The sequence below is a fragment of the Carcharodon carcharias genome, chromosome 11 (assembly GCF_017639515.1).
Source record: "Carcharodon carcharias isolate sCarCar2 chromosome 11, sCarCar2.pri, whole genome shotgun sequence".
Taxonomy (NCBI): domain Eukaryota; kingdom Metazoa; phylum Chordata; class Chondrichthyes; order Lamniformes; family Lamnidae; genus Carcharodon; species Carcharodon carcharias.
In genome coordinates, this window is record NC_054477.1 from 34,040,508 (window position 1) to 34,066,421 (window position 25,914).

The 25,914-nt window shown below is 40.5% G+C and overlaps 1 protein-coding gene across 3 annotated transcripts in view; it reads left to right on the forward strand.

Annotated features, from left to right (window-relative positions):
- Positions 1–25,914, forward strand: part of LOC121283984 (F-box-like/WD repeat-containing protein TBL1X) — a 318,557-nt gene that overhangs the window by 260,841 nt on the left and 31,802 nt on the right. For all 3 annotated transcript variants that reach the window (XM_041198852.1, XM_041198854.1, XM_041198853.1), the window contains one exon: positions 25,065–25,278. In XM_041198852.1, coding sequence (XP_041054786.1) covers positions 25,065–25,278 — 214 coding nt within the window. The remainder of the gene's footprint in view (positions 1–25,064; positions 25,279–25,914) is intronic.

The following is a 25,914-nucleotide window of genomic DNA, read 5'->3' on the forward strand; positions in this document are numbered from 1 at the left end:
ATATTATTGAAATGGTGAGAGATTGCAGAGCTCTGAGATGCAGAGGGATCCGGGTGTCCTAGTGCATGAATCGCAAAAGGTTAGTGTACAGGTGCAGCAAGTAATTATAATAAAATGTTATCACTTATCACAAGGGGAATTGAATCCAAGAGTAGGGAGGTTATGCTTCAGTTATACAGGGCATTAGTGACACTATATCTGCAGTACTGTGTACAATATTGGTCACCTTATTTAAGGAAAGATGTAACTGCCTTAGAAGCAGTTCAGAGAAGGGTTACTGGATTAGTACCTGGTACGAGCGGGTTATCTTATGAGGAAAGGCTGGATAGGCTAGGCTTATATCTGCTGGAGTTTAGAAGGGTAAGAGACAACTTGACTGAAGCATATAAGATCCTGAGGGGACTTGACAGGGTGAAAGGATGTTTCCTCTTGTGTACCCCACCCTCCTGCTCCTGCTGTTCCCCACCCCGCTCCTGCTGCTCCCCCCCTACTTTCCCACCCACACTCTCACCTCCACTGCCCTAGTACTCTCTTTGTGCTCTTCTCCCACCCATGCTCCTGCTTTCTTCATGTCCTGCACCCACCACCACCCCCACCCATCCACAATGTTCCTGCTTACCTTCTGCTTTCCAAATGCTCTCTCTCTGCTTTGCTCTCTCCATACTCCTGCCAATGATAGGGAGACACTGTGCAGTGAGAAGCAGACTCTCCCATCTCACTAATATCTGTAAATAAATACCTGTTTTCTTAAAAACACTATTAAAATACTTATTACATGCAGAACCTTCATATTATTAGCCATATACAGTGTTATAACCATGATTACCACCCATTTGAAAATAGGACTTCAACCAAAAATGCTCCATCACCCTCTGAAAGGCATGTAGCTCAGGCTAAAAAAAGATTTTTTTATTTATTAAAAATGCAGTTATACCAGTTCAGTTCTTAATTCCCCCCTGTTACTTTAAAATAATTTCCCCAAACCAAAATAACATAAACATTTGTCAGTTTTAGCTTTTGTGTTCAGAGTTGTGTACATGTGAGGGAATGGCATGAACTAAGTTAAACAGTTAGGGAAGGCATGTCAAATTTATTCTTGGATTCAGGGTGTATATGGCTAAAGAACTGTCACTCAAATATAAGAACAATCACTCAATTCCACGTTGACAATTATGCCCTATAATCTGCTTGAACTAGATGATAATTCAAGGTACATCCAACTAACATTTGTTAAAATAAGCTTCTGGTTCAGCCATTAGAAATTATGGCAATGTCACATATTAATTCATCTCAAACCTGCAATACTTGGCTAACCAGTCTGAACCTGCTGAGAAAGCTTTGAACAGAAGGCAAATAGATCCCACTCTATCCCTTCCTCCAGCATTCTGCAATTCAGTGTCAAAGCCAGACAAATTTTTGATTCTATCCTACACAAAGACCCACAGAAATATATCTGAGAATGCAGTCACAGAAATAATACAATGCTAGTCATATCAAAAATTTCCTAGATATAAAATAGAGATTGCTGTAGTGAAATGAAATAGAGCAGGTCTTCTAGTCCATCACATTACGATATGATAAGTTCTGTAACATTGCACACCTGCTGTGTTACCTCAACCATCTAGCACTGAAACCCTGATCTGTGCCTTGTCACTTGCATGTTCAACTATTCCACTCTGCTGTAATAAAAGCAAAATACTGCGGATGCTGGATATCTGAAATAAAAACAGAAAGTGTTAGAAAAACTCAGCAGGAGAGACTCTCCAAAGATGCTGCCAGACCTGCTGAGTTTTTCCAGCATTGTTTTTATTCCACTCTGCTAGATGTCCTCCAAAAAAAGTCAACTCAATAAAAAACTTGGCTGTCTGTACTCTGTCTCACATCAAGTGTTACTCGCCCAACATACCTGTCCTTGCTGACCTACATCGGCTTCAATCTCCCAGTTCATCAAATTTGAAATTCTATCATTACGTTTAAATCTTCAGTGACTTTGCTCCTCCCTATCTCTGTAAGCTCCTGAAAGTTCCCCCCACTTCCCTGCATCACCAACGCTCCTTTGTAAGCCTGCTGTAAAAATGTGCTGTGAGAAAGCTTTTCAAAAAAATCTCCTTGTATTATCTTCTTCGGCTCAGCATCCATTTTATTGAAGCTCTCCGGGACATTTTTCAATGTTAAAGGTGCTGCTTTAATCCAAGCTGTTACTGATTGAAATTAGCAGCTTTTTAGCATTTGTCGAGAACCGTCAATAGCCTATGTATTTGGGTACTTTCTGATAATCCCTAAGAAATCATATCGAGATTAAGCAAGGTTTGAGTACAGCTTCAGGATGGCCATTACACAATCCAGAAGGGAGCTATTGCTGTATTAAATATTACTGCTAAGAAGTTAATGTGCAGTTGTTCATATATCACTAAATGTAAAACGCTGAGCATAGTATGTGTACAGTGGCAGGCTGCAAGCACTGATTAGATTTTTGGTCCCTCAATATTTGCATTTGTTGTGGCTTCATTCATGTGTGGCAAAATGAGGAGGAAAAAAAATGGCTTAGTCACTGAATGGTAAAAGAACTAATGGGCATGATTCAGAGACTTTCTTTATCTGGTACAAAATAGGTTGGAGCAAAGTCTTCAGATTTTACCATGTTGCAGTTGAAAATGTATTCATATCTAGGCCTTGCTGCGTTATCTGTTATGTAAACAAACAGCATTTTAACATTTTAAAATAAAAAAGTAATAAAAACTGGAGGAATGCTAGGACGCGCTTCTGTGCGCAAAGGAGCTTTCAACGCACAACTGAAACAAATCTGAAATTTTCAATGTAACTCACTTAGTATGCAGTGTCCATTTCCTTATGGTGAGCTCAGCAATTTTTTGGAAAAGCATGTACATTCAAATCAATCAAGCAGCTATTTCAGTCTTGCAGCTTCACTGTAGTGTATAATTTGGATAATTGTAATCCTGGGTTAGCAATCAGTACACTAATGTGGAAATAGCTATGTGATCTGCAAAGAAAGCTTTTGCAGAAAAGTGTCTATGCCTGCCCATCTAGTTTAGCCCAGTTTTATTTTCTGGTTGAGAAGGTTTTTGGCAGAAGGTGGCTGCCGAGGCAGTACTGCTGACATGTGCTTTGCTATTTTCTTTGTGTCAAATTCAGTAAATGAACAGCAAAATCATTACATCATAGTGCTCAAGCTCAATTAAATCAAGTTGAAGTAAACAGGAGATGTGAATAAGATTGGTGGATGGATCAACTGAATTATTCAGAGCAGGTGCAGTTCCTTTATCAGATGCCATCAATTTTATGCATGCTGGGGCTTCACTGCTGTATTTAACCCTTAAGCTGAAATGAAATTCGGGAAGGTAATGTGATGTAGCTTTGCATTATAAATAGCCTTTGTGTGTGCACTGAATGTCCATGAAACCAGAAGCATGAGTTGAATGTCCACGCCCCCACTACTCTCCCTTTTTATCTCCTTACCTGACATATTTGACACCATGCTACTACTCTTCATTGCTTCACTCAAGGGATCGATCTTTATGTGCTGACCTGAACAATGAGACTGGGATGTTTTGCTAGAATTATGCCAGTTGCCTAGCATAACTCTAATGGGCAGTGGCAGAAAAATGAGCAGGGCTCTGTGCCACTAGCTTCCTCTCATTCTATAAATCTTGTTCAAAATGTAAATGGTGGGAGCGAGGAGGGGTAGTTGGGGGTTGGCTGATGACAGAACTTCCCAGTAAGTAATGATGGTAGAGTGTAGACAGTCCTGCAAGCATGGATGTGTAGAGTGTGATTAATACACAGGGATTGTAACCCCCTCCCTTCTGCTGTTTTGTTATTCTTTGATTGGGTGTGGGCATCACTGGCAAGATCAGCATTTGTTGCCCATCCCTAATTACCCTTGAACAGGGTGCCTTACCAGGCCATTTCAGAGGGAAATTAAGAGTGAACCACATAGGCCAGACCAGGTAAGGATGGCAGATCCCCGTCCCTAAAGGAGCATTAGTGAACCAGATGGGTTTTTAATGACAATCGATAATGGTTTCATGGTCACCATTACTGAGACTAGCTTTCAATTCCAGATTTTATTAATTGAATTTAAACCCCACCAGCTGCCATGGTGGGATTTGAGCCCACGTCCTCTGGGTCTCTGGATTACTAGCCCAGCAATATTACCCTGTGCCACCATCTCACCTTGTTCCATTTCCTGCAGCTGGCAAGTAAAAATCAGCCTTAAAGGGTTTAAATGAACCATTTTAAAACACAGTAATGCTTCTTATATCTGATTTTGTTCATCAAAATAGACATTTGCTGATAGCCAGATAGTGCACTTAAGAGGATGATTATATGCAGCAATTAAAGTTCAAAATGCAGATGCTTGCAGGACTCGTCCTTTCCAGTAAGAGCTGAAATGCTTTTTCATCACTTTGTCTGAAACCGTTTTCAACCATCTCGTAATTAACTCCAAAGGCTCAATTATGGAAGAACAAATAAGGCTCCCCTGATGGCTCAGGGAATTTATCTAATGAGTATTTAAACACGATTGATTCCTGCCCTGAGCTGAGTGAGTTGATCTCAGCCAAGCTGATGCTAATAGATGCATCGGTCTTGGGTCCTCGGGTTAGACAGGAGAAAATTCAGCGGCTGGAAGTGGGAGTTTGTGCACGTTGGGTTTGGCTCTGCCGCCCTTTTGGTAAATAGTCTCTCTTCTCCCTGTTGGGGTGCACACAAGAATGATGGGTCTTGGGATATCAGCAGCTGCCAGGTACCCACAGTTCAATAGTTCAGCAGAAAGTTCAGTGCTTTTAGGGTTAGAAATAAAAGGAGAAAATTGATGAAGAAAGAAAAAAACTGAAATATTTGACTCCTAATTGAAGGATCAGCTCATGATAACATTCTTAGTGTTAGGCATTAAGTGGCTGTAAGTGCATTCAGTTACTACCCTGTTGGGAATGCTGCATATTCAATGACATAACATCTTACTTACGGAATGTAGCAAGAAACGACACTAATCATCGCACAGCTGCGGTGATAATTTGGCACCTAAATGAGCAGGAATTGAGGTGCTTGACCCCTATAAGTAAGTTTCTGGGAATTATACTAGTGGAGCCAATTGCACAATGACAGCCATAGCACCATGAAACAAGAAAGATTGATTTATGTAGTCTGAATTCATTGTAACTGTGGTGACGGTCACCAAAAGTGTTTGCAACGTTCAGACAGGGCTCATTCCCTCACTCCATGAATTGGGAGAATGAACTGAGAGGTGACTGAACCAAACCTCCAAAATCAAAATATGCTTCGCGGTGCCACAGACTACCTGGCCAGCAACTCTCTGAAAATGAGGCTACCTATCAGCATGTCTTGATCCATTTAAATGGATCAAATGCAGTCCAACCTCATGCTGCTTGCCCAGTTGAAATTTGGAGATTTGGGAGACCTAACCTTCTCACTCAGGCTGTTTAAATGTTGTATTGAGCTGAGAAGACTCTTAGTTGCTTGCATTTTCTATAAACATTGCAACAATTGTTGTTTATACTGTTAATTGTCATATCTTTACACACTGAGGGTTTTTCAGTGTTTTCAATTGGTGTAGGTTGGTGGGGAAGCTATCACTCAGAGAGCTCAATGTGCCTATTTAAAGAGGACCCCACTCGCTTTGAGCGTGTGTAGCTGTTTCGTGCAATTTTAAACTGCAGTAGGTGTGACAGGCACGAAAGTCCATTAATCCAGTCTTCCCCACCCCCATCTATTTCATTTCAACTGAACCCTCCCGGTTTTTGTTTGATAACTTGCTCCTTTGTTTTCAAGTGCAACAGCCAATTGCACCAGGTTTTAAGTTCACGGAACCTGGTAGGGCACATGTCATAGAAGAACTAACAAAGGATCCTGCCCCCTAGGTTGGGATTAAGCTCTCAAGGTGGCTTTTGATTGTATCAACAGTGAAGTTGACTTCTGTTGGAAGTTGAAGGTGCACATACACACTGACAAATATGTGCACAATGTGTGTGTCACTTCTGGGTGTCAGTAAATATTATGCAGTTACATTGATCTAAAATTACTTAAGGTGTTTGCCTGGCAAAGCAGTACTTATTGTTTATCCCTGAGACTTTGAGGGCATCGAGTCAATCATGTAGTATCAACCAATCAAAGGTTTTTTTAAAATTAACTTCCATCACAGCCAAGGGCCAAATTGAGGTAAATTTTACAATCAATTCAAATAAAGTAAAAAAAGATGATAGAACAAAGTAAAATAACAACATGTTAAATCAAAACAAATTAATTACATTGAATTCATAAACATGTAAACTTTACCAGCATTGAATGATGATAATGGCTATTCAGGCTCACATTATTATTAACAAGATTCCCACACAAACACTATCCAGAAAAATGGCATTTGGGTGCTTCCCAATGATGGTCAACACAAGGTGCTTGATATGACCTCTAGCTCTGCATCCCTGCTGTCACCAGTGGTATCATCCTTGCCTCAACACATGGCATGAAACTTCACACTCCCAGAGAGCAGCAAGAACACAGCCGAATCCTGGTGGGAAACAGGCACCCAATCCACCAGGCACCATGCACATGCCACCAGTGACTGCCACATGCCGACACAGCCGGGGTACTCCGCCACGGCAGCTGTGTCCCCCACAGGATCGGCAGGAATATGCCCACAACCTGCAAAATGCACCAGACAAAACAGACGCACAAAAAAGGAGCCTCCATGCCAAAGAAGCAATGGCAGGAAATTCAAAAAAAACACAAAATTCCCAAGAGTAGCACCAGAAGTGAAAAAAATACAGAAGTCCATGATAAGATCCATCAGCAGCATCACAACCAACAGTGCCACACCGGAGGTCCTCTAGCCAGAAGTTGCATGGGAATCTTGTCATATACAGGCAGACAGGATAGGGTTGTGACTCCCTTCCCTAAAGAACAGTTAACTAGTTGGGGTTTTATACCTTTCTGACACCTTTCATGGTCAATATGTGGTGCTAGCCCACCAATTATCTGTTATTAAGTTAAATGTCCCAAGTTTCTACAATGGCATTTGAACCACCAACTCTGTGTTGCTAGCCCAATGCCATAACCGCCAGGCTACTGCAGCCCAAATTAAAGGGATATGTGCTCTTTGAGGTAAGTGCTTGCATATGGTACAACAGACTTTCAACCACTTAAGACTATGCTCTCTGAGCAAACTTTCCTATGTCTGTAGCTGATTCGGATTAGGGGAGGTACTTCTATTGAACTGGACCAATTCTATGCTCTGCCTGTGCAGTCAATCTCGTGTATTGGGGCAACTCAACACATTCATTCCATGATTGCAAAATTGGAATTCAGGAGCTGTTTTTATCCATCTGTTGATGTTTTAATCCACCAGCATGGAAAACTTACTGGTAATAATAAACTTACATTGCAGTTTGAAACTGGACTTAATACAAGCAAAGTTGCCTTGATGCCTTAAGTGCTGGTTACTATGTGGAGATAAATTAACATTAAAATGACTGAGTTTGAACCTGCGTGGGGCTGTTACAACCAATTTTTTTAAAAAAAAATCTGTACTTAAGGGACATATAGCGTCTCAATTTTGAACTGTGTCTCAGTTTCTAAGCTCCAGGCTGAACAGCATGAGAACAAGTGTTAGAATTGACAAACTAAATAACTTCCTGTTGTTTCAGATACTGAGAAACAGGGCTTGTGGGATTCAAGGAATTTTTAATTTTTGGCATCATGATCCTGTGCTGTTGCAGATTGTGGGTTTGTTGGTGTGATTCAGCTTTTCGTCAGTTAGCTGTCTAGCATAAACCTCAAGCCTTGACCAGTACAAAGATGCAACTGATTTGTCGGATTTACATATTTCAGTATGTGATGTCACTGTAGAATGTAGCGATTTCCAGTTCAACAATGTCTCAATAACTTCTTATATTCTTTCTATTGCTGGTCTATATTTATCCCATGTAGATATTTAAAATAAATTAACCATTTTGGTGGATATATAATTGGAAGGGATGTGCAAAGAAATGCATGGGGCCTGAAAGACAATCTTGCCCACAAATTTCCCAACTGAAACTGAATGAGAAGCACTTCTAAGAAATAAAAATTTGAAAATGCCTTTACAATGTCGCCATTTTTTTTGTAAATGCATGTATTTCGTTACTCTTATATCAATCATTTGATTTTTACATATCCAAACAGTTCTTGTAATAAATCATTATTAAATTCATACTGCTTCAGCTAGAAGGGAAGATGTCAGTGCCCTGAGGTACTGGTACACAGATTTAAGTTGTGCAAGTTAGCTAGCTGTACACACCAATATTTTGAAGAGTAATACTGACTGTTGGTTCATACCATTTGATATTATCTCCACGCTCATCATCCCACAGCATATTCTAGCGCCTGTAGCAATGGCAGTATTCAGACTCATTAATATCAAAACCAAAAATCTAAACTCCAATAGATTTCCAGTGTAACTTCCACAGGCAATGTAATGCAATCATCGTTTAGGGCTTTCCAGTATGGTCTCTGCTAATGTGTGCTGCATATCTGGAGAGAGTGTCTAAATTTAGATGTCAGCCTGCAGTGATTAACTGCACTGCTGTGGGTTTCAAACCAGACATACCCTATGGAAGTAATCTTTCAATGCAGTAGATAGTGCTGCAGTGTCAGCAGAAATTGGGTGCCATTTGCAATGAGGCCATATCGGTCCACAGCTTTAGTAAGCATCAAAGAAGTTATGAAACGTCGTCCATTACTTAAACAAAAGAGACACAGAAATCAGAAATTCACTGTCTCCTCCCCATCGTGACCTTCCCCTCTGCAACACTGTGGTGTAGGAGTAGCTGGAATCAAGCTCACATCTTATGATTGATATTGCTACGATTATAACATTCCAGGCTTTATTTTAAAACTTTTTTCAGTCTTTTTTTTAATGTTTTGGGTTTTTCTTTAGCTAATATCTAAAATATTCTGTCTCTTTGAAAACGCAATGGCCCCTAATGATACCAGGGATGGGATACCATAGTTATTATGAGGTTGAAGTGAATTTAAGTAGGATACACTGTTAAGGAATCAGGCAAACCAAATATTTAAATGAGGATTGGGCAAACCTTTGTTGGGACATTCCAGAAGCACATGCATGAGAAGAGATTTCTGCACAGTCCAAATGCAGCATGCATTTCACACAAACAGGATCTGGCAACCCCACTGCATTGCAAAGTTGCTAATCCTTTTGAGTCATGAGTGAGAAACTTTTGTGTGTATAGTGAGCCTTGATACATCTGTAGCATATTAAGTTGCTGTAAATAATTTTCTCAAGTTAAGGCAGATTGTTTCCTGGTGTTCATATTACACTAAAGATAGGTCAGTGTGAGAACTATGTTGATAAATTTATTAATATTCCTGATTACATTTACATTTGGCTCACCATTAATTCTTCATTATAAGTCACCAACTCACACCCTTTTTTAGGCTCAGCAGAAGCCGTTTTCGCTGATGCAGGTAAGCACCATGAGCTGCTTTTTAAAGGGTTGCTTAAATCTTGTGTCTTGTACCTATTGAAACTGCCTAGAATTCTTCTCCCCATACCCCAGTTTACTAACCTTTTTTCAAGGTAGTGGGGTGAAGTTCCACTAGTGTGTAGTCCTCTGGGAACTCACCAAAATTGCCATTTTTATTTTACAAGGCTAGGCACTGTGTCATCAGGCAATTTACCATGGGTGCAACACTAGAGACAAATCCTCCCTTATCTGTTAACAACAAAAAAAGTTTTGCATTTATATAGCACTCAAAGCGCTTTTCAGCCAATTAAGTACTTATTGAAGTGGAGTCAATGGTGTAATGCAGGAAACGCTGCAGCCAATTTGTGCACACCAAACGCTCACAAACAGTAATGTGATTATGATCAGATGTGATGTTGATTGAGGGATAAATATTGGCCAGGACACCAGGCCAATATTGTTTAAATTAGTGTCTTGGATCTTTTAAAGATCTACGAAAGCAAACAGAGGGGGGCTTCAGTTTAACAGCTTATCCAAAAGATGGTACCTCCAACAGTGCCGCCCGCTCAGTATTGCACTAGAGTGTCAGCTTTGACTTTTGTACTTGACCCCTGGAGTGGAACGTGAACTCGGAACCTTGTGACTCAGACACACATGCGTTTTCAGTATATAGCTATCAGAAGGAGTCTGATATAACTTTTTCCTCATTTGACTAAGGCAGTTAGGTCAGTTCTATCCCTGATACTACTGCTTTGGCTAAGACCTGCTAATTAAGACCAGGGATTGTGGTTGGACCTTTCGGGCTTCTGTAGCTTAATGCCAATCCATGTGGAGCATTTACCTAATAAGCCACTGAGTTGCTAGATCTAATAAGAAACTTGGGAAAATTGGAATCACGGAATACTATGGATCCAAATCCTCCTGTGATATACTTTTTTAATTTACTGGAAGTACTCAATTAAGTGCGTTTACAACATTGTGATCATTCCTTTACCAGCTTTTAGCTACAGAAATTAAAGGTCAATGTTGCCCTTGACATATATTAATCTATTGAACTTCAAAAACTGGTCAAAAGTATAATTCTTAGATTCTTTTCTTAATTAAAATAAATCAACAAAGCCTTACAATATACATATGCTGCAGCTGCCTCACTCAATCTGAGTATTCAGTGTGTATCCTTATTGTATTTACGTACGAATTTACAAATTAGGAGCAGGAGTAGGCCATTCAGCCCTTTGAGCCTGCTCCGCCATTCAATAAGATCATGGCTGATCTGAACGTAACCTCAACCCCTCATTCCTGCCTCCGCCAATAACCTTACACCCCCTTGTTAATCAAGAATTTATCTAGCTGTGCCTTTAAAATATACTGCCTTTTGAGGAAGAGTTCCAAAGACACTCAACCCTCTTAGAGAAAAATTTCTCCTCATCTCTGTCTTAAATGACTGTCCTTTATTTTTAAACACTGACCCCTAGTTCTAGGTAGTCCCACAAGAGGAATCACCCCTCTCCACATCCACCCTGTGAGGAGCTTAAAGGTTTCAATTAAGTCACCTCTTACTCTTCTAAATTCCAGTAGCTACAAGCCTAACTTGTCCAACCTTTCCTTATACGACCAGCCTGCCATTCCTGGTATTAGTCTAATAAACCTTCTCTGAACTGTTTCTAACACATTTACATCTTCCTTTAGATAAGGAAACCAGTACTGTACACAATACTCCAGATGTGGTCTCACCAGTGCCCTGTGCAACTGAAGCATAACCTCCCTATGTTTGTAATCAATTCCCCTCACAATAAATGATAGCATTCTATTCACTTTCCTAATTACCTACTGTACCTGCATACTAACCTTTTGTGATTTATGCACTAGGACACCCAGATCCCTCTGAATCTCAGAACTCTGCAATCTCTCACATTTAGATAATAAGCTTCCTTTTTATTCTTCCTGCCAAAATGAACAATTTCACATTTGCCCACATTATACTCCATGTGATTTCATGTGATTGCTGCCTTGCTTGAGGGAAGTGTCCTGGAAACACTGTTGACTTTCCTTGCAGTGGTATTGTGGTGATCTTTTAAAATATTTTTATAATTCTTTCACAGAGTGTGGGTGTCACTAGCCAGGCCAGCATTTATTGTCCTTCCCTAATTGCCCTTGAAAAGGTGGTGATGAGCCATCTTCTTGAACCACTGCAGTCTATGTGGTGAAGGAAGGCACACCCACAGCGCTGTGAGGGAGTTCCATGATTTTGACCCAGCGACAGTGAAGGAATGGTGATATAGTTCCAAGTCAAGATGGTGCATGGCTTGGAGGTGAACTTGGAGGTGGTGGTGTTACCTTGCATCTGCTGCCCTTGTCCTTCTTGATGGTTGCAGGTTTGGAAGGTGCTGTCGAAGGATCCATGGTGAGTTGCTACAGTGCACTTTATAGATGGTGCACACTGCTGCCACTGCATGTCGGTAGTGGAGGGAGTGAATGTTGAAGGTGGTGAATCTGGTGCCAATGAAATGGACAGCTTTGTCCTGAATGATCTTGAGCTTCCTCAGTGGTGTTGGAGCAGCACTTAATAGGGAAATGGAGGGTAATCCATCATTCTCCTGACTTGTACCTTACAGATGGTGGACAGGCTTTGGGGAGTCAGGAGGTGAGTTACTCACCGCAGAATTCCCACCCTCTGACCTGCTCTTGTAGCCATAGTACTTATACGGCAGGTTCAGTTCAGTTTCTTGTCATTGGTGACCTCCAGGATGTTGATAGTGTGGGATTCAGTTATGGTAATGCCACTGAATGTCTAATGCCATTGATCTAACAATGAAACTACTGAAACAATTAATACAACTTTCTGAATAGGCATCTATTTAGACAGATTATCCAAAAGATTGGATTTATTTTAATATTTGCAAAAAAAAATCAAATTGGAAGCAAAACTAGTAGGAACTGTAAGCATTTTGAAAGGCCCCACCATAGGACCTGATGTGTAGGTTCGCAAATATGCAGATGGCAATAGTGATACTTAACATTCTTAAAAGTTGTGGGTCAAATATATATAAAAAAATGAAGGGGAGTGGGGTTTCTGATTATTAATTTTTTTTTCTTAATATCCAATTCTAATTGGCTGTAAGTTTCTAATCTGAGCCTGTGAAGGCCTGCCAAAAGATTATAAAAGGAGAAAAGAAAATATCAAAGAACTGTGTAGCACATATTTATTTTTGCTGCTCAGCCACTACTTTTACATAATTCTCAGCCCATGCCTTGCAAGTAAGGCTGGGATGTCTCTACTGTAGATATAGCTAAGCATGAACCCATGATTTAGGAAACAGTTACATCATATTGCATCAGATATTCTCCCTAGCCCTACCCACTCTCACTAACAAGCTTCTGTAAGCAAAACCAAGCAATTGTCTCACACCCATACTGAAACACTCACTCAAATTAGCTTTCATGGTACACAGTATCTTCATGTACCTTTTAATATTATGTATTGCTTTTGCACAGTATTTCATGTAATTCCTGTCTGTACCATAGGTAAATGTTACAGCTAATGCTCTTCATAAATACAGCATAAGCAGGGATAAGTGCATATCAAAGTAGAAATTCCTACATCTTGCCTTTAGTGCTGTTGAAGTCTGGAGTTTGCATTTGGCTGTTAAAAACATCCTGATGCCAATCTCGAGTATTGGGGTCCATTATGTGAGGTTAAGTGCTGGTAGCTGGTTGCACTTACCCAATCAGTATAAAGTTAGGCTCATAATTGCATAATTATTCACTTCACCTAGTGCAGACTCGAACACATTTTGGAAACAAACTAGTAGAGAAATTTTGCAAATAACCCAAATTTGAAATGCTGGGGACATTTGAAGTGGAATGTCATATAAGAGGACAAAAATTCAGAAAGTATTTGGAAAGTCTCAAAAGCAATCTCAATCCATTTCCAGAGCTAAACGAGCAGGTGATTTCAATATGGCAGGTTAAAACAGAGGGAATCCCGCACAGAGTCATGAGATAGCAGCCCAGCACCTGGCATATGTTTGAAGGATGCTGCTGTCAAGAAGGTGCTTCAGAATCTTTAGAATGTTTTCCTGTTAAAAGCACTATATGAAAACAAACTTTTGTTCATGAGGTAACATGCAGTTGCCTCTGTGCCACACCTCATTGGCATATCCATAGGCTAGTCTTGCAGCCAAGTTTGAGATCACAGCAGATGGTACAATTCTGCTTCTGCTTGTCAGCTGACCCAAGCCTTAGAAGATAAATCAGTGTCAAATTGGCATGTCAGGCACTTCAGAAATAGCATTCTGGAAGATGGCAATTGTATAGCACTGGCTCTTGATCATCATGCTGCCTAAAGCATGCCATAATGTGATTGGGGTGCTTCTGAAGAAATACTCAGCATTAACAGTGATGTCACCTGGGAATTTGCTGTCACAGCTTTCGTAAGGGAAGAAGAGTGTCAATTAACGTTGCCAAAGTGAGGCAATTTCACCTATTTCTGTAAATATGGACGTGTCTGTTCTAGAGGCAGGAAGAATGTCATGCCTGTCAAGGAGCTCAGTTTCCCTGGCATCCATCCCTACGTATATGCTGCCTTTATTCCAAACATATGAACTTGGAGAACGTACTTCAAGGCAAAAATTAATAACTGGTTCAAGAGCTTCTGCGAACCTACATACCATGGGGGGAGGGTTTTTTTAAAAAAACTGTCCATCCTATGGCCCTTAAAAGAATTTCAATGAGCCTTCAGTCCTTGACACTAGGTTTCCTAGATGTCTGCAAATCAGGGAGCATATGGAGGGTGTCCCTAGCCTTTTTAAATGCAATGATGATGCCTCCATCTGTTTTGTGCACCCACCCAATGCAAGAATGCTGAAAAGAGATCAGGTATAACTTCAGGGGGAGGTAGGAAGAATCTTAGAGCTCTGTTACACCCTGTCTCTGCCCAGTTTCAGAATTTAGTGGAGATACAAATTGGCCCCTTGGTATATTGTGGGTAATTTACTATTTCCTGGGGAAGCCCTCAATGTTAAAATGAATCCAAGCCAGATGGTGAAGGATGAAACAAGATACAGATCTTTTCCTTGTTAGTAGATTTATTCACAGGATGCAGCATTACAGATCTCTGCCTCCTAAGTGCTACCCCAGTGTGTCCCAGCTGACACTCTCTATATGTGATCCCAGCCCTCAATCAAACAATGCCGATCACCTGCGTATCTCTAACGAAATAAACCATTAGCAGATTCCCCTCTTTTTAAAATAAAAAAGCTTTATTACATACTTAACATACAAAGCAATTAGTGAATAAAATGACTTTCCAAAATTCTTAACTCATCATAACACAAGACGCCCTCTTCCAGGACATCCTTTGTGATGCCAGTAAAAACATTGCTGGGTCTGCTTTCAGCTGAATACAGCCTACTTTCAGCAAGACAGACCGAATGGAGAATGCCATACCCTCGACACATCTTTTAATCCAAAAACATATTAGTTTAATTTCCACAGCATCCTTTCTACATCATCCCATTCTTTAGGTGGTTTCAAAAACGCTTCTCTTTGAAATTTTTACTCTGCAAAAATGTGGCTTTTGTAATCAATTAACTTACATTCCCAAGAATATGTGGCTAAGAGAACTAAGAAAATCATCAAAAACACTTTTCCTGCAGTGGGGTGTCCACTCTAACATCTTGATTACCAAGTGTCTCTTTGAAACCCCGAGCCACTAGTCTCACTTTAGCCATGTGTATCCCATCAGGAAGTACCAATACCGTACACAACCACCTGTGTGATAAGGCCAGCTGTCCCCTATCTAGCACTTCAGAGTATACTGTTACAGACAGGACAGAGGCAAACTGAAATTCCTTATCACTCCCCATTTGCCCCCAGGGGAGGCAAAACTTCATTGAAGTTTTGTGCTGATGGTGTCCTCCAATGCTTTTTGCATAGATCACATTTTTCCTCTAATCTCTTCAATAAGTTTTGTGTATTCATCAACTACCCCACGCATCCTTTAGTAGGATTTTTAATCTGTGACAAGGGGGAATGAACAAATTGTCGATGTAGCTTTAAGACAATTCACTTTTTTATTTAAAACTCCTATTACCTGATGCCATTAACACCGCTTTAACATTCTGATTAGAGATGCTAGGTTGTGTTAAAGGGATACAATAATGAACTAATTGGGTAAATTGAAAATCTGCTGACTTTTCAAAGACAATTGCTTTATTATGTTCCATGTCTAATTTCACTAGATATCACATCTGTACTAAGAAAGTGACTTATCCCAGTTATTCTGCGTGGAATCACCACTCTTTTCAGTGAGCTTAAAACATTGCAATCCCCAACCTGAAGCAAGTAGAATGTCCATTTTTTTTTTTTACCTTACTTCAATCCTTACTATCGAGTGAATCTAAATAATATTTCAACCAATCTGTTCCACATACTGTGGATGTGCTACCACTGTCCACCAGGGCACAATTAAATTAATCCATGACTAGTGCACTCATTACCAGACTGAACCTTCTTGTGACCACTACAGTTCCCTCAGACTGATCAATATTGTCATCTTCCCCTTCCAAACCTTGCCTGTTGTGCGTCGCCTCAAAAACCCTGTTGTTCCATTTTGGGCAATTTACCACATAATGATATTTCAAGTCACATTTGAAACACACGTTGATAATTCCCAAGGCATTCCTGGAGTTCATTCTTCTGTTATTGTTACTCCAGTCATGTTGTCTGCCAGATTAGCCAAAAAGGTCTCAATCCTCATTTCTTTTGTCTGTGACTCTTCTGCTGTATTAATTCCTGCACCCCATTTCTGAACAGTCTCTACATGCTGTGAGCATCGAATCCTCCATCTTTTCCGCCACTGCCGAATGTCCCATTTGTGTCATGAAAGTGGCTGGAAATGACTGCTTACCCAATAATTTTTTAAAGCCTCAGACGCCTGATCCAAAAGCATGGCTCTTCCTGAAAATCTATCTCCAGTCAGGACCTTAAGTCTATCTACGTGCTACACTTAAGCACGATCCAACAATTTGAAAGCAAGCACTGAATCAGGAATTTCCAAATAGCATTTCTGCAATCTTGTATATAGTCTGTTAAATTCCATGATATATTCCTCCTTAGGATAATCATCCATCTTTCCAAATTTAAATCCAAATCTAAAAATAAAGTCTCACCATGACTCGAATGCATCTATTAGATCATCTTATAAATTTTATCCATAATTTTTAATAGAACATCCAATCCTTCCTCTGTGTCCAACTGACGAGCATCTGAACTCCGAAAATGCTTTGCACCTGTTCCTGCTTTTGTTAGGAAGTGACAGTGCCAAGGGCCCTGCCTTGCTTTTTCCTTTGGTAAGGACGTAACCCGTGTCTACATATTTCATTAATTTTTCCATTGCTCATAAGGCTCAGATTCAGAGAACAACAGTGAGAAATCATACCCTGACACTTTACATTTGGTTTCAGCCATTCTTCTGAAAAGTAACTCCAATTATAATCTTCTGTCTGAAAACAATTCTTCTTAGTTTCCAGACTTCACCTTTAGGGAACCATCCTCTATTACCATGTTAAATGGATCCAAGCCAAATAGTGAAGTACGGAACAAGATGCCGATCTTTTCCTTGTTACTAGGTTTATTCATAGGATGCAGCATTCCAAATCTCTGCCTCCTAACTACTTCCCCAGTGTCCCAGCTGACTCTCTCTATTGTTATGATCCCTGCTGAGGTTACCCCTGGACAAGCCTGATCCCAGAGTAGAACTTGATTGATCCTAACTTTTATTTGTTGGTTTAAATACGTGGAGAGTAGCTACTGAACAGAGGCACGGGACAGCTGATGAACTTTTAACAAAAGAATGATACATTTATTCAACAAGATGAACTATATTACAATACTCCTTCACCCATAACTATAACTTTACAGCTGTATACAGATTTGTAGGGATAGCACAAGTTACAAAAGCTATCTTATACTCTAATGTCCACAGTAAGTACACAGTACATGTACCAATAGGCACCCTATGGTCAGACGCACCACACCCTGAAACCAAGTAACTCGTCACCTCAACCAGATGCTATGGATCTCTCAACTCCCCCTGGATGCTTGTCACACCATGAGCCAACCATCTCACTGAATTCCGCCCTTCACACAAGGGTTTCCAATGTCCACTCTCCAAGAACTCGCCTTGAAATCTTCTTCCAAACTGACGTTATTTCTCAGACACCTTCCACAATGTTTCAGCTCTAGGGTTTCGAACTCTCCTTCTGATGTTCCTCTTCCCTGGATCACCACATGCCTTCAAGCAGTCTTCCATGAACTCTCTCTCACCAATTCAGCCTTAACAGTATACCCCTGCTTCACATCCCCAGAGCAAAGAGTTACAGACCTTAAGTTGTCTCTTTGAATCTTCTTGCAAGCTGTTCGCACTTTAAATCTGAAGATTGGAGCCTTTCTCTCTGTCCCTCTTAACTTCATTTAACAGGGCCTTTTCCTAGGTTCCTATCCTTCCTTCAACTACAAAGTCTCCTTTGGTCTTTCCCCTCTTCCTCTCTCCTGGGTTTTTGGGGTTTTTTTTCCTCGCTTGGGATCTTTTTGTTCTTTTGGAAAATCTGCAGTTCCCTCTCCTAGTATCCAGTCTTTCTAGGGTCCTGGCATCAACTGAATTTAAAACTGCTGTTTCTTTAGTTCTGTTGGCGGAACCTGCCTATCTGCTGCCCCCCCCCCCCGCGGTCCGTCCGTTGCTAGGTAACAGCCACTACTTTTTCTACTGTTATGTGTTTACTTTTACTTTATAGGGTCGTAAACTTCTCATTAGAAATGCAAGCAACCTTTTAAAGTGAAACTAAAACTCCATTTGACCTTTCTTAACACACAGATATAGAAATACAAATCAGACTTGAACTTCAAAGCTAAAACTCATTCCTAACACCCACAAATACAAATATAACTTACTTAAACGATCTCTATTTCCTAACACTATGTGATCCCTGTCCTTAATCAAACAATACCCATCACCTGTGTACCTTTAACAACATAATCAACAAGCCATTAATACTCAGTATAAAGCTGTAAAGGAGGTTGTATTTAACTTTTAAATATATGGCACTGTGTTATCATGCATTTTTTTGAAACAAATTCTATACCCAAGAAATCCATTTGCCTTGTGAACAAGTAGGCTGGAGGGGCACCTGTTTTGGGCTTCCATTCTCATTTAACTGAGAGGCCTTCCCAAGAAGCTCATCAGCAAAGGGACGTGGGATTTGGGCTGCTGCTTCGCTGGTAATAGCCCCAGATAAATGCTTAAAGTAAAGGGAAGATGATTAGTGGTGTGGTATTACAGAGCGGGAAGATGATTGGGGGGCGGAGGGGTGCAGTTGTTGGGGGGCAGTTGCAAACTGACTGTGAAGGCAGCTGCTGGGGGTAACCAGAAAAGAAAACTACCAAGAGGGGAATTGGGAGGGAAACAGGGGCCTGGAACAGGCTGTTGGACTGATGTGGACCTGGAAGAAGCACTTCTATCCCTGATATCTCCACATTCAAGTAAGTATTTTGTAAAAACTTACCTTTTTGATAGTGGTCTTAAGTGGTCCCTTTTAAAAGACCGCTGGTTAGGCTGCATGAAGACCATATTTTTCTGAAAGCAGCCGGCTTACACCAGATGCATTCAAAGCAACCCAACTTTTGAACAGGCGTTGGCCCCATATTTGTGCATGCAGACATAAGCCCTGACCAGCTTGTCATCCAGTTTCTAAGTCCCATATCTTCTGCTGTGATTTCCTTACTGAAGCCATTTACAGTGCATTCAAGGAGAGGCAAAAGACTGAACAATATCTTTGTAACTGCAGAAAGATCCAGGAGCTGATGTTTTAATGGACCTTACTGGTAGACTCAAATGCACTTGTTGGAATGTCATTTTAGGAATTCTTCAGGATGTCAGGCCATTTCTAAGATGAAACTCCACAGAAGCATTTCTAGCACTACCTTTTCCCTTCCCCAAGTCTTCTGATCAGGTGCTAAGGATCCTCCTTTAAGTATGCAAATCAAGGCTTTAGCATTATCAAGCCCTAACTGCTGTTTTAGCTGATGGTCTGAGTGGGGATGCTATTGTGGTTTTCATGTCAGATGAAGCCAGTGGGAAGAGAAATTGGGGCAGAGATTTGTTTGCTTTTTTTCATTCTCTGTGGGGCAGAATGAGCACTTGGGAGGAGCGGTTTCAAGTGGCAACTGATCGGCAAGGTATGTGAATGAGAGCCAGGTTTTAGAAACTCCTAGGCCTCCTGCTGCTGAAATTATGGAGGCGGGGTGTGGCACTTGTTTCAGTCTCTATCTGCCCGATTCCTGTTTTGAGCTAAAATTGGGGCCAGTAAAGGGAGATAAGGGAATCTGAAGAGAAGTGGATATTGTAAATTTACAATAATAGAGAATGCTCAAAAGTTGTGTGGATGTCAGCTGTTGTCACCTCCCCCTGCTTCCTAATTCCAGCTGTTGTCACCTCCTCCGCCTCCTAATTCCAGCTGTTGTCACCTCCCCCTGCCACCTAGTTCCAGCTGTTGTCACCTCCCCCTGCCACCTAGTTCCAGCTGTTGTCACCTCCCCGCCTCCTAGTTCCAGCTGTTGTCACCTCCCCCTGCCTCCTAGTTCCAGCTGTTGTCACCTCTCCCCGCCGCCTAATTCCAGCTGTTGTCACCTCCCCCTGCCGCCTAATTCCAGCTGTTGTCACCTCCCCCACCGCTGCCTAATTCCAGCTGTTGTCACAAACAGAAATATGCAATTAGTCCAGGCCAGGAGCAGGTGTTATACTGCATTTAAGGGGCCAGCCTGCTAATGCATGACACAATACAGGCTGCTTACTGGCAAAAGTGCTGCCTAATGGGGCTGTTAAGAGGATCACATTCAGTTAGAGCTATGTCAAATGTTATATTGCTTCTCTGTTGGTGATTGAATGTTTCAACCCTGTCCTCAACCCCCTCCCCCAGCACCTGTCGCTGACTCAGTGAGGGTAAGTATGTAAAAGCATTGCGAGTAAGATTAAACAGACTTCGTACTTTGTGTGGTGAATGAAAGTACTGCTTTTTCTCTGTGATGCCAAAATACAAGTTTAGTTACTGACCCAGGTTGAAGTTCTGTGGCTGGTAAGGTGGTGTCAAAGTGCTGATGTGCTTGGGGTACCAGTTCCCTGCCATCTCAGTTGTTAACACCTGAGGCCTATTTTGTGCCCTAGCATGGCCCCAGCCAGTGCACACTATGCCTGGGGGCCTGTGCAAAAAGTGTGCACTTAGATCATTGGAGGTGTAGAATTTATTTAAATAACTATGAGACCCTAACTCTATAATGTAGCTGCTGCACCTGATACAAATAAATAACACACGGGTGGGCTGCCGGGAAAATGAAATTTTCCTCCCAACCCGTCCAGTAACTACAGATGAGGTATTTGGCCTGAAAAACTGATATGCTTGGCCAGTTTTTAATCAGCTACCACATTTTTTTTTTGCAAAGGAAAAGATCTATAACTGTTTTGGCAATTGAAAATTATTGATATGCTACAGGCACAGGAAATTCCACTCTTCAGCTGGTATTTAATCAAGGCGACAGGGTCTCTGCCACCAGCTGGAGAGCTACCAGGAGACTTTGGGGAGGGCCTACTGAAATAAGTGTCTGTCAGGCACATAAGTGGCCAGTAGTGGGTCATCCCCAGGGTCAATGACCCTAGGGGTGGAAATCCCACCCCCTCCTTGTCACAGCAGCCCTTCCCCAAACTGATCTCAGGTCCATTGATCAGGCACTGAGCTCCTGACAACAATGGACTCCCTGCATGGTGACTGGATAGGAGGAGGCATTAACTGCCCACTTAAAGGCCTCAATTTGCAGCAGAATGGGAAGGCCATCCATGAGCTTTGCCACCCCAGACTTATTCGGGGTAGAGGTGGGAAAGCGGTGTGGTCCCGACCAGCGCTGATTAAATGCCCCGTGCCTTCAAACTCGCCTTGGGGGTAGGGTATTAATTTCCACCCATGAACTCTGTTGTTGTGGAGGTCAGTGCATTTGTAAGTGTGTGTGCAATGTGTGAAGAGCATCAATTCTGTACTTGAAATGGCTGTAGTGAGGGCCAATTTCAGAGAGCAGCAGTCCATGCAAAACTATCACCGGAGATGTATTAATATTTTTGGGTATTAACATGTTAGCTCAGCTCAGAAGCCCATGATGCCCACCTGAAACAGGCATTGGGCTCCTTACAGATAAACGTATTAGTGGCCAGTCTGTTCGAAGCCTTTGCAAAGTTACAATAGGAAGTCACTTTTGAATTTTATTACCGTAATATGTTATATAATTTTCACCATCACGTATGTTTTTGTTTTCTATTTACTGGAGCAACTTCTATGTCAGAATGTTTTATAAGGATTTTAGCAACAAAAAAATTGTCACAGAAACTGTCTAAGTCATTTTTATTTACAACTGTAGTTCATAGTCTGTTTTAAGTTTTGTTGGTTGGTACATAGGATGGCCAGGGTGTAGGGGAAACTTGATGGAAAAGGTAGAGCATTAGAGTGAGATTAAATTAATCATTTAACTTGCTGTAGCAATAGATTTCCACTTGGCAGCAATGCTATGGGAAACAAAAACAGAATTACCTGGAAAACCCAGCAGGTCTGACCTGCTGAGTTTTTCCAGATAATTCTGTTTTGTTTTAGATTTCCAGCATCCGCAGTTTTTTGTTTTTATTAGCAATGCTATGGGACCTAGGACCTAGTGAAAATGTACAAACCAGGTTTAGAAGTCCACCCCTAGGAGGTGTACATTTGAAGGGCGTGGGAGTGAGAATTCTGAGAATTTAGATATAATGAATGGTAATGATTGCATTCACAGTGCATGCTGCATCACTTCAGTGTGTATCTATGGAAACTGCAGACAGGCAGTTTTTGTTTTTAAGTAATACAGAAATCAGAAACATTTAAACTAATGAAGGGGGTGGAATTTAGGAAAGGGTAAATTCAAAAGCAGTAAGAGAAATGTTGAAATTGTAGAGCAGAGTAGCAATTTGGGTTAAAACAAGCAGTTTGGGTCAGGAAGGGGGAGGGAACTTAACAATAGTAATGAAGCATTAGTGGCTAGGGTGACATCAGGGACAAATAGAAAAAAAGTTAAAGCTAAAGGCAGTATGTTTGAATGCACAAAGCATTTGTACCAAAATGGATGGATATTAATGGGTTTGTACTAATAGCCATTATAGGTATATAGTTGTGGAGTGACCAGGGTTGGGAACTAAATATTCCAGGATACTTGATTTTCAGAAGAGATTGGCAAAATTGAAAAGCAGGAGGGGGTCGCCTGATAATAAAGGATGGGATAAAGAGAGAGAAAGGAAAATCAAATTGTACAATCAGTTTGGCTGGAGCTAAGAAACAAGGAGGAGAAAACAGTGGGAGTAGTTTATAGCCCTCCTAACGGTAGTTGTAGTGTCAGGCAGAGAATAAATCAGGAACTTGAGCTGCATATAACAAAGGAAATACAATAAATATGGGGGGGGCTTTAATCTTCACAAAGACGTAAACCAGATTTGCTGTAGTAGCATGGAGGGTGAGTTCCTGGAATGCACTCACAGTAGTTTTCTACATCATATGTCAAGGAACCAACTAGGGAACAGGTTATTTTGGATCTACTGTTGTGCAGTGACTCATGGTTAATTAATAATCTTATAGTAAAGGAACCTCTGGGGAAGAGTGATCGTAATATGATGGAATTTTATACTGTCTTTCAGAGTTAATTAGTTAAATCCGAAGCTAGAATGGTAAATCTGAACAAAGTAATCTATGTGGGCGAGTTGGCTAGGTAGGTTGGTATATTACTGATGGTTGCAAAAAATTATAATTAATAATTCACAGTAAATATATATTCACTTAAGAAATAAAAATTGTCACAGAAGTGGTCCAATAGTAGCTAATGGGATGTTAAAAATAGTATTAGATTAAAGGAAGAGTCTTATAATGTTGCAAAAGATGAGTAAACCTGAGGATTGGGAGGATTTTAGAATCTAGCCAAAGATGGACAAAAAATTGATATAAAAGAAAAAATAGGATGCAAGTAAACCACCGAGACCTAAAAGTAGATTGTAATGTAAATAGGCATAGGTAATAGGCATTCAAAAAGGAAGAAATTAGCAAGAGTAAATGAGGGTCCCTTAGAGGCAGGTAAAATTATAATAGGGAATAAGGAAATTACAGAGACATTAAACAAGTACTTTCTATCTGCCTTTGCCGTAGAATACATAAATAGCATTCCAACAGTACTGAGGAATTTAGGAATAGGCTGGAAAGGCCTTTTAAGAACATTCTATTAACATAAGCTGCTTGGCTCCCTTCTGAGCATTGAGGCAACCAGCAGCATGGTGACATTCAGCCCGACACTACAATCAGGTGAATGAGGTAGAAGCACCAAATCTGTGTGCTGTCTATCTCCACCTCAACAGGTGTGGACAAGTTGCAATTCATGATCCCTGCGCCCAAGTGGCACAGACCAACTTCTAGCCCAAAGTGTTTATGTCTAAGCTGTAGCCTGATATTGATATCTTCAATTCTGTCATAGTGTACAAGGGGCTAAAACTCCGCTTATTTTCTTATAATAGTTGCAGTTCATCACTCCTGTCTGAGCCAGGCATCCACAGGAGGGGAACTAATCTATTCTATTTTAATAAAAACATCTTATATAGAATTGGTTAAAACATATATTTGATTGCAGCTTAATAGGTAGTTATTTAAATTTGCCTGGTTCCAGTCATTTATTTAGATAACATTTCTCAGCCTTCAGACGGAGAGAGTTAGGACAGAGATCTTTTGTGGATGATGAGGAAGATGAAAAACTGGCAAGTGAGAACATTATGCAGGTTGTAGTTTAGCACAGCAGTCACTGCTATTTTATTCTACTTACTTTAAAAGATATTTAGACATAATTACTGTCAAATATAATGTGAGTTAAAGGCTAAGTCACAGTTAATGTTATTCTGCCTTCTAAGCTCAAGGAAGATCAGTGAAAGCACATGAATAAAACCAACAAACTAAAATAAAGCAAAGAAAGCTCACTAAAATCCCAGCAAGCGCATACTACAAATTGTCTAGATATTCGGTTGAGGTTCCAGGAAATAAAAGATCACTTATAATCTTAATCAATAATAAAAAAAAGTCTAAAATTAAAAAGTTTTTTGAAAATCCAAATAAAATAACACAACTATGGTAACAGTAGTGTTGGAGTATGTTAAATTCTATAGCTTGTGTCAAGGTTCAGATGTTATTCATTAATGTCAAATTTGTAGCAAAGCTCCATTCTAGTTACTATTTATGTGCAATCTTGCTCCACCAAAGTACCCCTCTATCATTTGTGCTTTAATGGAACTAGATCCAACTTTTTGTGTTAGTGGTTTTTCAGAAAATATTATAAGGAAAGAGTTTTGAGGCTTCAGTGCTAAAAGGTACTGGAGGTTTCAAAAGATTTATGTGTGTGTGGTTTGTTGAATTTTCCTGTTTCATTGGTTCATTTTAAAAATGTGCTGGTAACCACCTCTTTTCTCTTTAGGACGGCACAGTGTTTGATGGCAGGCCAATTGAGTCACTGTCTTTAATAGACGCTGTGATGCCTGATGTTGTACAGAGTCGACAGCAAGCATTCAGAGATAAACTAGCACAACAGCAGCAAGCAGCAGCTGCATCTTCAGCTCCACAGCAGCCAACGCCAAAGAATGGAGAAGCCACTGTTAATGGGGAGGAAAATGGGGCACACACCATTACAAGTAAGCATTGCACCATATTTTTCTTAATCTAAAAATAAAATGTCTAGCGTTAGCACTGAGACTAATGTCCTTCAGAGAAGGAAATCTGCTGTCCTCACTTATTCTAGGCTACATGTGACTCCAGATCCACAGCAATGTGGTTGACTCTTAACTACCCTTTGAAATGGCCTAGCAAGGGCATTGAGGAATAGGCAACAAATGCTGGCCTTGCCAGCGACACCCACACCTCATGAAAGAATAAATTAAAAATAAACAATATTTTTGTATATCATAGGAATCATATTTTAACAAACTTAAAAGCTGAATACTAAAAAAATGTAGTAAATTTAAATAACCAGAAATTGATCAGTTATGTCAAAGTGAAAACTATAGAATTGGTGCTCACCTTTTTTGGTTTTAAGTTATTTTTATTTTAGATAAAAATGCATAAATTCTTATACATTTGTTGAAGCCTAATTGCTGAATGTTTAATAGTAAGGATAATTTTGGTGATATGAAGGAAATCTTTTATCTGTATTTCTCAAACACTGGGCAAATATGACTAATCACATCTTTAAGTGCTGGTGTGTCATTAAAATGTCACCTTGCTGTTCTCCCTGGCCAGCAGTCAGTTCATCCTAGATGACTAATCACATT